At 53.0% G+C, this 12,463-nt stretch overlaps 1 protein-coding gene across 1 annotated transcript; it reads left to right on the top strand.

Annotated features, from left to right (window-relative positions):
• The first annotated feature begins 5,007 nt into the window (after nucleotides 1-5,007).
• LOC144107633 (serine/threonine-protein kinase pim-3-like) lies at nucleotides 5,008-11,307 on the top strand. The gene is made up of 5 exons (XM_077640734.1): nucleotides 5,008-5,550; nucleotides 5,644-5,759; nucleotides 6,084-6,131; nucleotides 7,346-7,709; nucleotides 9,650-11,307. The coding sequence occupies exons 1-5, from the start codon at nucleotides 5,499-5,501 to the stop codon at nucleotides 10,036-10,038; spliced, it is 969 nt and encodes a 322-aa protein (XP_077496860.1). The 5' UTR covers nucleotides 5,008-5,498; the 3' UTR covers nucleotides 10,039-11,307.
• The last annotated feature ends 1,156 nt before the right edge of the window (nucleotides 11,308-12,463 follow it).

The following is a 12,463-nucleotide window of genomic DNA, read 5'->3' as shown; positions in this document are numbered from 1 at the left end:
AGAGGGGAGTACAAACCTAAGCGACGTTTGCGATGAGCGGGGGAACATGGGAAGGCGAGGGTTGAACACAAAACGGAGAGCCCGATGCAGAAGAAATATGGCTAAGAAGTACTTGCAACTGGGCTTGTTTATGTAGAAGAAATATCGCTAAGAAGTACTTTCAACAAGCCCAGTTGCAAGTACTTCTTAGCCATATTTCTTTTACATAACAGCGCTCGTCCTGTTCCCTTACTTGTCCGTGTTGCCATTTTTTTGCCCTCTCATGTGTTTCACAAATGCGCACCAACTAGCCCGGTTGCAAGTACTTCTTGAACCTAATCGCTAGACGTGTTTTCTTTTTCATGTGAAATGGGGCGTGGCGTATCAACCTCCAGCACCTTATGCGAACATCTAAGTAAGCCGTGTCGAACGTTGTGTTAACGTCCGTCTCAAACTACACCGCCATCTTTATTGGAATCAGGGCATTACGCAGTCACAGAAGTAAAATGTAGTCGTTATCCTGTTTTTGGAGACAAGTCGTGCTACGGAGACCCCATGAACAAATGTGATGTGAAATCATCTAGACCTTTCACATATCTACGAAGCGAAATTGATGCGTGTACAAAGCCAACCGTCCATCGCAACTGTGGCAAGGAACTCTCATATATCAAGCAGCACATGCAAATAAATCTTTATGCTGTTTTTTTTAATTGCTTGGTTTCGAAAAGCGTCAGCAAGCTCGACTGGGTGTCCGCCCTAGTACAGCGGGCTACACCGTGTGGGTCTAGTAACGTTGGCGTGTGGCGCCTCGGTGTTCAGCTCGCTAGCATGGAGGCACCATAGGCGCTGCAACTATCCCGCCATGCATTATCATGATCACCGTGATCGTAATCCAAACTATGCCTACAATGAGGAAAAAAAGGGGCAACCTATTCTCGCAAACTTACTAATCTCACCTGGCTCTCATGCCTTACCGCTATACCATCGACATCAATATCGAATTCTTGGGCGCTAGCACGTCGAGCGCTGGGGCATCTCTAATTATGAACAGTGGACAGCTCCAGATGAAAGTTGAGGTTGTGATGGAGAACGGATAGCTTTTTGTCACTCAAGTTGGGAACTGACGCGAAAATCACCGCCGTATGTTTTGAACGCTGAGGCATCGGGCGATTCGGGAATACGTTTTCTGAGAACCATACCAATGTAAACAAATAATTATGTACAACTTGCAGAAATATTGAGCGCCGAACAGAGGAAAACCCTCGTTCGCATACTTGTTCTACAGCGAAGAAGGGAGATGCTTCTTTATATGAGAGGGAAGTTGCAGAAAGGACACTGTAGAGTTGCCCAGAAAGCTTTTCCAGTGAATCAGAAATTCCTACTGACTCTAGGGCGCCGTGGTCACATTCCCTCAGCAGCACTGGTCGCTATAGCTTGTACACAATACTAGCTCCCCTCCCTTCTTGTGTTCAGAGCAAGGGTGGGAATGCCAGGACCCCTACCCCCTCTCTTCCTTTATATATAAAAAAAAGACAATGGCAGGCGACTACTCACCTTCCCTTGCGCTAGGCGCTTCTGTTGGCAGAGCTGGAAGTGAAAACGTGGTCTGTGAACGCGGGTTCTTGGTTTCGAAAATTTCTCTGCAAATCAGCTTTCCTGAAATTCCACAGGCTTGGCGCATGCACAGGACGTTCCTGGAAAAAGGTCGATTGCTGACAGTTGACCACCCAAGATAAAAGAAAACTGAGGCTGATGTGGGGAATAGATACAGCCTTCGGTTACTGCTACCCGCTTCTGAAACGTCCTGAAATGTCAGACCCAGCGCGTGATGAGACGTGCTGTTGGAAAGAAAAGTATTTGGACCACGTGTTCCTGAAACGAAGCCGACAGCTTTTAGCCGGCGGCTGCAGACCACACTTGCAGAGGTGAAGGTCAAAATTTTGACTTTCACCTCAACGAATGTGGTCTCCAGCCGGCGGCAAATAGCAGAGCTATCGGCTTCGCTTGAGGAACACGTTGCCCAGAGACTTTTGTCCCCGACTGTGCGTACGTCAAGCCTGCGTAAAACCAATGCCAACTATTTTAGTTGTGAAAACAGCTCTGTATGTGCGCAACTGGCGGGGATTTCCTTAAAACAACTTCGCTTTTCCCTCGGCACGGATACAACCGTGTAAAATTAACGCTGCCGAAGAGCTCCGTTCTCCTATTATTTTTTCTTAACGTTCCTATCGGACGAGAAACCGTCTCATGCAGACAGGCTCATGCAAAACGCTCATGCTCATGCAAGCGGCTCATGCAGACAGGCTCATACGAAACGCTCGTTCCTACCAAAATAAACCCTATAGCTGTTGCTGGAGCGCAGAGTGCGATGTTATCCCGCCTATTCTTTGGTTCCGTATATGCGCATACTTCTACTAGGACCGCGACGGAACAGCAGGCGGCCAATTTCATATATGTTAATTTGTTTTGGTCATTCCCGCAAAAGCGATCTCGGCCAGAGCTCGCACTGTCCAAACGGTGTGTCTGGGTGGGCGACAAACGTATACTGAACCGGGATTCAATATCTCAAGCTTTGTGGGCTGGAGCTGTTCTCGGTATAACGAAATGTTCGATTTAACGAACTTGCGGTATTTCTCCGTTGAATGAACTTGATCCGTGAGGCTTATTTTTGCATTTCGCAACAAAGAGCCACCGGGCACGGGACAGTGATACGATAACAGAAATAAATGAAGGAAACGTGCGCACGCTCCGTTGGTTTCCACTCGTGTTTGGTCGCACAACCTAGTTCAGATCAGAGGGTACAGTCGCCAACGTCGAAGTTGTTCTCGCGTGACGTTCTACGAGAAGTAACTTTGTACTCGCGGCACGAAGCTCACTGTCTAAATGTCACGCGCTTGTCCGCCGGTTCCGATTGACGCACATAGTGACTGACACGTGTCAAAAATACTCGAACTACGTGATACAACTCAAGAACAAAGCGGCAAACGACCCTCGAATTAGCCCCCCTAGCTAATGCCTTCGAACAATTGCCCTTACGGTGCGGTCAACCACCTTACACCTGCAAGCGTGGCGACTGATCGTGACTGCGACGTCATGACAATAGGTTGACGCCGTTGATTGGGTGGCCTGTCTTGAGGGTCATTTGTCACTTCGTTTTTGAGTTGCATCCGACTGTAGATTGATAAACATTCTGTCAGGAGTACCTGTTTTTCGTTCCACGCATGTTGTAACACTCGCTTACTGAACGGAAAAAGCGGATGGACCGAGGAAAGCTGTCACCCTAAATAGTGGCGCCTTAATCGTTCAGGAATCGCAGACCGCGAAGCATTGGGTTATCAAGTTTATTATTTATAAAGCGTTGGTCTGTGAATGCATCCATGCTGCAGCGTAACCAGTTTCGGAATCAACGTTTGATCCGAGAGGCAATCAACGACACTCCAGTAGTGCTGTTTAGTCCCTTTGCGCATCCTCAGACGGCTTAACGGTGATTAGATGCGGGGGCATCATGCAGGTGTTTACTTTTAGCCGAGGAAAAAGCGGCGTAGATGAAAGCGATAAGACTTAGCTCATCGCGCTTGTAGGCTCTCGCCTCTATCTTTGAGGAGGCGTTTACGGTCCTGCAAGGGCCTCACACCTTGTTTGAAGCCACGGCAAAGGCAAACACACAGAAGAAGAGCGCGCAACTCGGCATCACTGAAAAGGCTCTTGCTCCTCTAAAAGTAAGTAAAAATTAGGAATGTGGAAAAACGCCCGTAGACTGCTGCCGTCGAAAACAGCAACAAGATGTTTAGAACTTCTTTTCAGAGGCAACCCTCGGCAATCACCAGCGGCATCTTTTGTTGGGGCAGTTTTTCAAAGGTGCGGGTATTGGCGGGTAGCGCTCTGAAGTCTCGAGAGGGAGAGCATTGGCTTGACTTAAAGCGAAACCGGCGCCTTACACAGTCGGCATCCCTTTGGACTCGGGGCAGTGGAAAGCAGCAAACGATAAAACAGCGAAGCACTAGAAATAGATGAGCCTTGCACAGCTTCGCGAAGTTGTGAAGCGGCGGGTCGCTCAAGAGCATCGCTCCTCCAATCAGTCCCTTTCCCGCCGTTTTCAGACGGACTCGTTCTCCCTTCACCTCGCCCCGACGGACATTCTTCAGCCTCGCCCAGCGACTTATCCTTATTTTCTCGGTTGTCCCTCTGGGAAAACTAGGAATTTGGCCGTGATTAGAAAAGGAACACTCGACTCGACTAACCGTCCACATTTCGGGCTCGCTCGCACTTAAAACATCGCGTATATGTTACCAAGCTACTGTAGTGCCGACAACGCCCTTGGCCGTCGGTACTTGAAGACACAGAGCAAGTAGCGAAAAATGTAAATTACAGCGTCCCCCCACGAAATCCCTCATACCCGCGTGCACTGGTAGCAAAGTACACGCACAAACAAAAGAGAAGCCGCAATCCAAACAGTCATTTTTTTTTTTTTTTAGGCTATGGGAATGCCCCGCGTGCCGCCGGCTTCGGCATTTCCGAGGGCGCGGAGCGGCCTTCCCAGGCCGTCGGCGCCTAGCAAGACAGTGGCGCCATCTCCTAGCGACGGCCGCCACTACCGGCGGCGGCGGCGGAGCTAATTCGCCGAAGACGCCTGGGTAGGCGAGCGCGAAAGAACGCGGCGTGTACGACGCAGGAAAGCGGGACGTACACGCACGAAACTTTACCGGCAGCGGGCACTAAACGGCGCGCTCGCACAGACCGATTGAGAAAGGGCGAATGAAGAAGTACGCGAGTGAAAAAAGAAAAGAGAAAACCGCGAGGGGTACTCGAAGTAAAGAAAAGCAAACGCAAAACACAGAGAGCGAGAGAAAGAGAGGAGTCGCCACGCGCGCGCGCACACACATACACACAAGCATAGCGTACATTCCGCGCCCTTTTCCTTCTACGTCACGGCGTCTGTGCCCTTTCCCGCGCTCCCATTGGGCGGACCCTGAGAGCGCGGCCATTGGACCGAGTCGACAACCGACGTCACCAGGCGCCGTGACGTCGGGTTTTTTTCTGCTGCGCTCGCGCCGGAGGCCGCAGCGCGCTTTTACTCCGCCGGGTCGGGCCAAAATAGTGCGAACGTTGCAGTCCAATTTGCAGTGTTATTAGAGGTTCTAAAATTTGAAGAATTCCGGTTTTATTTTTGAAATATAGTTGAAAGCCGTAACTTTTGAGCATATCGTGTTTTCTGCGAGATAAGTACGTCTTAGTTGGCGGGAATTCCATGCTAGCGTCAGTCGGCGGAGTGATACGTGAGGCACGAAACGTCTCTCTCCCTTGATATTTATCACATGAGCGCGGGCGTCCGCGATTCATAGACGGCAGCGTTCGCTGGTGATGGTGGTCGGTGCCGCGCGTGGTGGCTAGGAAAAAAAAAAAGTCCCGCCAAACCGTCATCTTCACTGCTTCGTGACCGCCGCTCTGCCTTGCTGGATTACTCGCCGTTGTGGGCCAAACGTGTTGTGTTTCTGTGCCGCACTCTGGATTACTCCACGATGGTTGGACGACGTATACCCAACTTAGGCGCGATGCTATGGGATCGTCAAGGTAATAACCGCAACACCGTCTACGGCGGCGTTTGCCCAATGCGTTGTGCCCTGGCTTCCATGGATACTCACATCGTTGCTCCGCTCTTTTCAGCGCAAGTTGCCGACAAGAGCAACACGTTCGAAAAGAACTACCGCGTCGGCGTCCTGCTTGGAAAGGGAGGCTTCGGCACTGTCTACGCGGGCACCCGGAACCGCGACAACTTGTCGGTAAGCGAGCCTCTCCACTACCACCACTGGCCCGCGCGCTTTTCCCCTCCTTGTTCGGCCGTTGAATTCGCGCCAAGTTTCTAGAGTGAACGATGTCCTTCACAATGCATCTTATTCATCGAACTATCCGCCTCTCTCGAGCGTGCTACGGCGCCTGGGAGTTTGTTGTAGTTGCTTCCCATGATCGCGACTGGCGGATGTGGTTTAGGGAGCAAGCGAAACTGCGCGCTCCCTGGCAAATGGCGCGCTTCGCGTCGTTCGCGCCACTTTCGAACCGTTGTTTAGCTCGTGTATTGAGCGACGTTTTTCGTTTCTTCTACGCAGGTGGCCATCAAGCACGTTTCTCGGGACAAGGTTACCGAGTGGAGCACGGTGAGTACTCGTTCTCGTCTCTTCTACCGCGATTCGTTGCGGGCAGACGAACGTCGCGATTGAGAGATGCGGTTCCGCGAGCAGACGCCGCCGCTTGGTACGGGAGGGACACGAACGGGGGAAAAGGAGAAAAAAAGAAGTCGGAATGCGCGCGCGCGCACACGGCCTCCGCTTCCCTGTGGCCCCCAGGGCACGCAGAGTTCGCGAGCGTCCGTTTCCCTCGGCCAGGAATGCAGCCAACCTAGATCGGTTAAAGCCGCCCGATTCTTTCGGCGGCGAGGAGGCCGCCCGTTGCTGCCGCCGCGGCCGCCAGCCCCTTCTCCCCCGGCGCTCACGGCGGCGACGCTCGCAACCTAGATGCCTCCGTCGTCGTGCTCTGGCGGCGGCGCCATGTTTGAAGCGGTGGGCTGCCGCGTCTCCCCTTCTCTCGGCGTTTGTTCGGGCCGCCAGTTCGTCCGTCCGCATGGCGGCGGCGCGCGTTGCGAGCGGTTTCGCGAGGGGGCATTGTTCGCCGAGTTGCGCGGCCGTAAGCTGGCGCCGCCGCGGCATCGTGCCGCGCGCTCGATTGTTTTGGCGCTGGCCGCCGCTCTTTTGATTTCTCTCCTAGACGCCGTGAGTTTCGAGCCCCGAGGAAGGGAGCCAGCGCTCGCTACTAGGGCGCGCGATCGATTACGGGAATGTTTTGGGCGTGTGTGCTTCGGTTGTGGGCGGGAGAGAGATCGGCGCGCGATATTCTTGCGTGCTGCGAACGTTTCCTTGTGGCGTCGGTAAAATAATGTCGCGTGGTTGCTGCGCAGCTCGCTGGGGACAGGCAGCACGAAGTACACCTTTGATGAAGCGGTGCTGACGTTCGTCTGCCTGCATGAAGGAAAAGCTCCTCACTAAGAGGAGGCTTGTCGAGTTTTTTTTTTTTCTTTCTGTACTGACCTAAGAAAAAAATGCATGCTTGCCGCATGATGTCCCTGACAAAAGAAAGTGACCCTCGATAACCAAAGTCCCATTCATGTCATTTTAGCGAAGCGATCGGTGCAATTAGGCGGTGACAATTAACCATTGCAATATTTAAGCTCCCAGAACTACATTCTCCCTGGAAAAAAATGCGTAGTAAAAGCAAACTACAAAAGCTCCCGCAGATCAGCGGTAGTGGCTTTCTTTGCAGTAGCTGTTGTGTGCACAGATGCTTATTGCCCGCGCTCCGACCTGTCGCCCCACAGATCAACGGCCAGAAGGTTCCCCTGGAGATCGTTCTCCTGCGGCGCGTCGACCATGTTCCGGGCGTCATTCGGCTGCTCGACTGGTACGAGCGTCCCGACTCGTTCATTCTCATCATGGAGCGGCCCGAGGTGGTCAAGGACCTCTTCGACTACATCACCGAGAAGGGCGTGCTGGAGGAGACTCTCTCGCGCCTCTTCTTCAAGCAGATCGTCCAGTGCGTGATCGCTTGCCACAATGCGGGCGTCATCCACCGCGACATCAAGGACGAGAACATTCTGGTCAACCTCAAGACCCTGTCGGTCAACCTTATCGACTTCGGGTCCGGCGCCTTTCTGCGCGACGGAGTCTACACGGACTTTGACGGTGAGTCGACTTCTGTGTCGTCGGCTGTGAGGGTACTTCTTTATGCGACAGTCAGGTTTTTATTTTGAATCCAGCAGCAGTACTGGAGCGAAAAATTTGCGCGCTCGCGCCCTCTGCCGCAACGTGTTCGTTGTAACCTTGTACGATTGTAGCGGTTCGCCCTTCTGCCTCCGCGCTGCTGTTTCTGTCGAGTGAAGAGATTTTTTTTTCCTAAGATCACATGGGTACTGCCTGCGATGGGGGGCGCCATTGTCTACCGCGCAAATACGAAGTGGTCGCTCTGGAGGAGAGCTTTGCGTTGGACGGGTGCCGTCTGGCCCCGGCAATCGATTGGGTCCCTTCGCCGAGGGCGCACCCGCGACAGCATCCATCTTTGTTTAGTTAGCACAGACGGTTTCCATCGATAGCCTCTCCTCCTCGTAAGCCCTCTTTCTTGGCGCGCAGCGAAACTCAACAGAACCACGTTTCGACGCAGCCGCCGCGACGTTGTTGCCGGAAGTGGCGCGAGGAGGATGGCTGTGTTATGGTCACGTGACACACCGCGCTCATACTCCTCGCTCTCTCCTCCTACTCTCCCCCCAATTGGTTCTCGCGCCTGTCCCCCTCCTCCCGAAAACCTTGATTGGCCGACCCGCTTTTTTTGAAATGTCCGTTGAAGTGTTCGTCTCCTTCTGGTGGCCGTTAGCTCCTATTCAAGCGCGGCAACCGATTTCGGGGTACCATCGTATGTTTGTTAGGGTTTCCTATGGGCGCTCGCAGGAATATACGCCGCCAAAGATTCGCTGTGAGCACGATCTGTCTCTCGCGTGAGCAGAAAAAATTCGCAGGGTGCATGTACGAGTGACCCCTCTTCTGTCGCACTTTGAATCGTCTCGTTTGCTGGTAGCGCTTTTGAGCCGCCTGGACGGCACTTCGTAACATTGCTCGTTTCTGGAATTGTCTCGCGCGTGGTAGTGCTCGAACTGCGCAGTTTGGGACGCGCACACGAATGCTCCTCCTCCTTTAGAGCGCGACTATCTTCCTTCGTCGCCCTTGCAACCGTCCAGCCTCGCACCTTTTGGCGTTCTCTCCCGCCTTCACGAGGTGAGGGTTACAGGTTTCCTCGCGGCCTAACCGTTCCTTTGGGCGACCGTTATAAACGCGCGGCTCGCCTTGTCAGCGTTGTCTTCGCCGCGACGCCGCCACCGTCCCGTATTTTCGGCCCCGGTCGCGGGGACCGTAATAGCGACTGCGGTGGCGTAGCAGCATACGTACCAACCGTCGCTAGACTGGCGACGCAAGCACAGAAAAGCGGGAGGGGGGGGGGGGGGGGGGGCAGGCAGGCGTCGTCTCTTCTGCGTAGTCTGCTGCCGCGCCCGAAAATAAACCCTAAGAAGCCGGCGGCAAAGTCTCTCCTGGCCGTATGTGTGCGTGTCCTCTCCACCCGGCGGCTGTTGGTGGTGGTTCGCGGAGCCGTTGACCGCCAGCGACTTCTCTCGCTCTGAGCGGGCCACGATGGTGCGGTGCCATTGGTGGCGCGTCTCCTCCTTTCTGTCTGGGCTTGTTGCATGTCTGGTCGCGGATAATGTGCCCGAAACTCCCCCTGCGTGGCAGAAGGAAACCTGTCCGGTACTGGAAAACCGAATGCGTCGCCTTGTGAGCGGGCCCCCAAAAGCGGACAGGGTTGCCGCGTCTGTTTTTGCGAAGCGGTTCTTCCGCCTTTTGTGCTCAGCACCTAGCCTAGCAAAGCCTTAAGGTTTTGTCAGCTTGGGGCAGTTTTTGCGTGCTGCTAGAAATGGGGAAATTATATTATCGAGGGATTTGAGCGTACAGAATGCGTAGTGCCATTCTCGGACAGTGCAGTTGCTCTTTCCACATTGCGCGTACGTGTGCTGTCGCGCTGGCATGTTTTGCAAGCGGAGGAAACTGACTTGCGTCCTTTCCTGTTTGTCTATTCGCAGGAACCCGCGTCTACAGTCCTCCCGAGTGGATCCAGCGCAACAAGTACAACGGTCGCGCGGCCACCGTCTGGTCCCTGGGCATCCTCCTGTACGATATGGTGTGCGGCGACATCCCCTTTGAGCAGGACGAGCAGATCCTGCGCGCCGAGCTCCACTTCCGGCGAAAGGTGTCTCCCATGTGCGAGGACCTCATCCGCCGCTGCCTGGCGCTGGCGCCGACGGAGCGGCCCTCCCTCGAGGAGATCCTCAAGCACGAGTGGATGGTCGCCGACCTCGAGAGCACCGTGTCCGAAAACATCCCGGTCCGGTGCCCCGTCCCGGTCCGGCGCATTGAGCAGTCTTCCCTTGACCAGAATTCAACCGGCAGTCAAGACAGCATCTGCATTTGATGATCACGCCCCCCTTAGAAGCACCAATTTCCCTCCCCTTTTCCCCCGCCGACCCCCTGCCCCCATCATCTCAGTCATCACCGAGAAAAAAAAAGTCATTCTTTTTCCTTCTGGAGAAAAAACGTCATCCTGGACGTTGCGTTCTGTTGGGAACTGCGAACAAGTGTGGACACAAGCCTGGCCTGCCCCGCTGGATTGGAGAGACTGAGGAGAGGAGTCTTCATGTGCCGCTAACAAGTCTTCCCCGCTGCTTGGAGACGACGAGGTGACAGCTTTTTTCTCATCAATGCAAACACAACACACACCACAAGTGCGTGGGAAGAATCTCTACTCTGCCAAGTCTACGACTGCCCAGCGTGCGAGAAGTGAGGAGAGAGACTGGGGACCCAATTTGCGCGTTGTTCTTTCCTTTGCAACGGACTCTGCGAATAGCGGAGCGTCTTCTCTGGCGAGGTGTGGGGTGCCCAGTGTGTGCGCCCAGGGGCGAAGAAGCTAAGAGACTGCCTCCTTTACTGCGTAGCTGTGATATGCCGAAAAAAAAATGTGTGGGCACCCCTCGCCCCATCCCAGGACTTACGCCATCCGTTTGTGTCGCAAGCAGACCAGTCCTTTTTTTGCACACCGCTGTGTTCCGTTCCCAAACTGCGCGCAGCTGCCATTGTTTTTTCTCTGTGTAATATCATCTTCTCCCTGTATTTATTTTGAGAATGTACATAGATCAATTTCTCACCCTCCAACTGCCCCTCCTGCCCTGTACTGTTCCAACCTGCCATCAATACCACAAGCAGAGCTCATTGTAAACCAGCATTTTTCCACCATATGATGCATTTTTTTTTTCCTTTGCGATCATAAACAGTGTATATACAACAGCATCACACGTTTCGTAACTTTCTGTTTGTGCTCGTAAAGGCACTCATCATTTTTGTTTTTTTGTACTTGTAGACGTTCTTGCCGGACGTGCCAGTCAGTGCTATGGAGCAGCGGCTGTTGTTTCATACTAAGTTATTTGTTTCCTCATGCGGAAGAAAACTAGTGGAAAGAGCACCATGCGGGAAGGACCAGTTCCTCTACCGAGCCGGTTGCTCTTCCACTTCCGCGCCTGTTCCTCTTATTTATGTGTTCTCGGTTAAGTGTTTGTGTCTCCACGAACCCCCGCACCCTTCCCCAATTCCTGCCGTTCAGAAAGCATTGTGTACATAGTTTGTACATAATAGTCATGAGCCGGGTATTTTTATAAAAAATGCTGAAAATAAATTCTTGTAAGTGCAATTCCCTTGTCAACGTTGCCGTTCTTGCTGCCACTACTTGTGTGTTCCACACGCATGTAGTGGTGGTCACCATTGGTGGTACCTGCAGGTTCAATGTACTTGAGTAGTTAAAGCTAGTGTGCTGGCTAGAGCCATGTCCTGGTTAGCATTGGTTGGCTCCTCGTCTGTACAGCATACTATTCTGCAGAATACGTGAAGAAAGCTAGGTGATAATTCAAAAAGAGATATTGCTCTTGGTGCCTTAAGAGCTTGCATGCCTTACAGTAAGCCTGCAATTACCGTACGAATCATCTTTTGAGGTGTAGTGGCAGGCTCCTGCTTAGAATTAGTTGTGTTGAGGTTGTTTCGTATGAATAGTTGATACCTTTAAACAGCATGAAATGTACCGATGCATACTGGCTTAATACATTTTGTGTGCTTGGAAATGAATGGCATACTTGCATGAGAGCTCCCTAGCATCTGCTCTCAGCAAGGCGATGCATACTCATTTAACTGATGCCAGCAGATGTGCTGCAGTGCGAGGGGACATTCGGTGTGTCCACATATTGCAAGCGTTCTTTATTGAGCTGTGACGGAACGCGAACACGCCAGTGCGTGCATGGCCCTACAACTCCGTAGCGTGTTCGTACTATACTGCTCGCAAGCTTCGATCCACATGAAGCGGGCGGGGGCGGCGCGAACAGCGTGCGGGCGGAGTACTACGCGCACGCCCTTTCTTAGCATCGGATTCGGACGCTCTGTCGTGACCCAGATAGCTTGCTGCATTCGGCGCGCAGCCCTGTCCAGAATAGTGCTTGCTGCAGGAGCGTGCGCTAGATAAATGATAGCAGCGGGCTTGCAGTCTGGGCCCTCATCATGAGTTCAGATGCAACAGACGACGACCTGTGACAATGCAGACGAAAAATGCCAATCCTATGAGGCGCAAGTCGAAAAGCGGCAAGCAAAGCCCACATCTCGGATTGCAACCAACGGCGGTTTATATCGCAAAGCTTTCGAACATAACCGAGATAGCACGCACAATTACGACCTTAAACGCATACAGGCCACTGGGCTCGTTTTGGGATGTGCGGTGTGGCTAGTTGTCTGCAGTGGGCGTAGTCAGGCTGATGATGACGGTGACCACACTTCACTACTCGCGGTGCGTGTGCATCAACATC

This window comes from Amblyomma americanum, chromosome 10 (genome assembly GCF_052857255.1).
Source record: "Amblyomma americanum isolate KBUSLIRL-KWMA chromosome 10, ASM5285725v1, whole genome shotgun sequence".
Lineage (NCBI taxonomy): Eukaryota > Metazoa > Arthropoda > Arachnida > Ixodida > Ixodidae > Amblyomma > Amblyomma americanum.
Note: the sequence above shows the minus strand (reverse complement) of the source record. Positions and strands in the feature narration are given on the sequence as shown.